This window comes from Nicotiana tabacum, chromosome 3 (genome assembly GCF_000715075.1).
Source record: "Nicotiana tabacum cultivar K326 chromosome 3, ASM71507v2, whole genome shotgun sequence".
NCBI classification, from domain to species: Eukaryota; Viridiplantae; Streptophyta; class Magnoliopsida; order Solanales; family Solanaceae; genus Nicotiana; species Nicotiana tabacum.
In genome coordinates, this window is record NC_134082.1 from 111587222 (window position 1) to 111588480 (window position 1259).

A 1259-nucleotide genomic window follows, 5' to 3' on the forward strand; every position below is an offset into this window, starting at 1 on the left:
ACTGTAGCACGCTCATTCTGGGACAATACAGGCATCGACATCAACATCATCCCCCCACAACAAGCACTGGCTATTAGCTATTAAAGACCTACAAGTACCGATTGCCCACAACTCCATAACTTGGGAAGATGTATTTCCTTTTGCAATATGGAACCTTTGGCTAAATAGAAACAATAACTGCTTCCACAATTACTTAAACAACCTAAATTACCATTTGGTTAACACACGAGCCATTGAGTTTAAATTACTAGCCTCCAATTACAAATGTAACACGCACAAAATTCCGGTACACATTAAATGGTACCCACCGCCACCTCACAACTACAAATTAAACATAGATGCTTCCTTGGACAATCACAATACGGGAGGCATTGGGGGCATAATAAGAAATAGTCAAGGGGACATGATTGTAGGATTTGCTAACAAAATCAAAGCCTACAACTCTACTCATGCAGAGTTACAAGCACTTCATGCAGGTTTAAAATTGGCACATGACAAAGGACTAGCACCACTGGAGATTGACACTGACTCGATGGACATAATCCAACTACTTGAGCACAATATCTTTCCTGCTTATACTAACACTATCTTGGAATGTAGGTACTTGTTGAAGAGATTGGGGAATCCAGTGGTCCGACATAGCTTCCGTGAAGGCAACAAAGTGGCGCACTTTTTGTGTAAATTGGGTTCCAAACAACAACACCTAAGCTCTACTACAACTATTTTGCACTCATCTCCAGATCCAGTAAAGAGGGTGATCGAGGAAGACAAAAATGAAGCATCTACTACTAGACTTGTATCTAGCTCCATATGCAATTCACTAGAAGTGTTTGGAAACCTAAGTATTATCCCTACTATTACTAATAGCGATGCAAGGCCTCCGTAACCTTTATTAATGAAATTATCCCTTTTTCCAAAAGAAAAAACAATAACTATAAGGCTTTGAATCACTATGCTAAAGTTTATTATAATGGTCAGAGTGTAAATAGGATTCAATAGTAATCTAAGTAACTAAAGCATAGAGCAATCTTTAGACTATAAAATTAAATTGCAGACAATAGCATAAACAAATTAAGCAGATAAATGCATATCCATTATTTTAAGGTACATTGCAGAAACAATAACTAAAAGAATGAACGAATCTTAAATGAGCAACAATTTGTCTTTAAATTTCATGAAAAGGATTTCTTCGGCGGAAATAATAACGACAAACAGACCAAAAAAATCAATGGCAATCTTTTTACGCTAATAGAGACATG

General features: G+C 36.9%; 1 protein-coding gene across 1 annotated transcript; it reads left to right on the forward strand.

The window, feature by feature from the left end:
- Positions 1-403: 403 nt before the first annotated feature.
- On the forward strand, positions 404-886 carry LOC142177008 (uncharacterized). The gene has a single exon (XM_075245376.1). The coding sequence runs from the start codon at positions 404-406 to the stop codon at positions 884-886; it is 483 nt and encodes a 160-aa protein (XP_075101477.1).
- Positions 887-1259: the final 373 nt, after the last annotated feature.

Coding starts and splice junctions, on each gene's coding strand:
- LOC142177008 (XM_075245376.1), top strand. CDS start 404: ATGATTGTAGGATTTGCTAACAAAATCAAAGCCTACAACTCTACTCAT.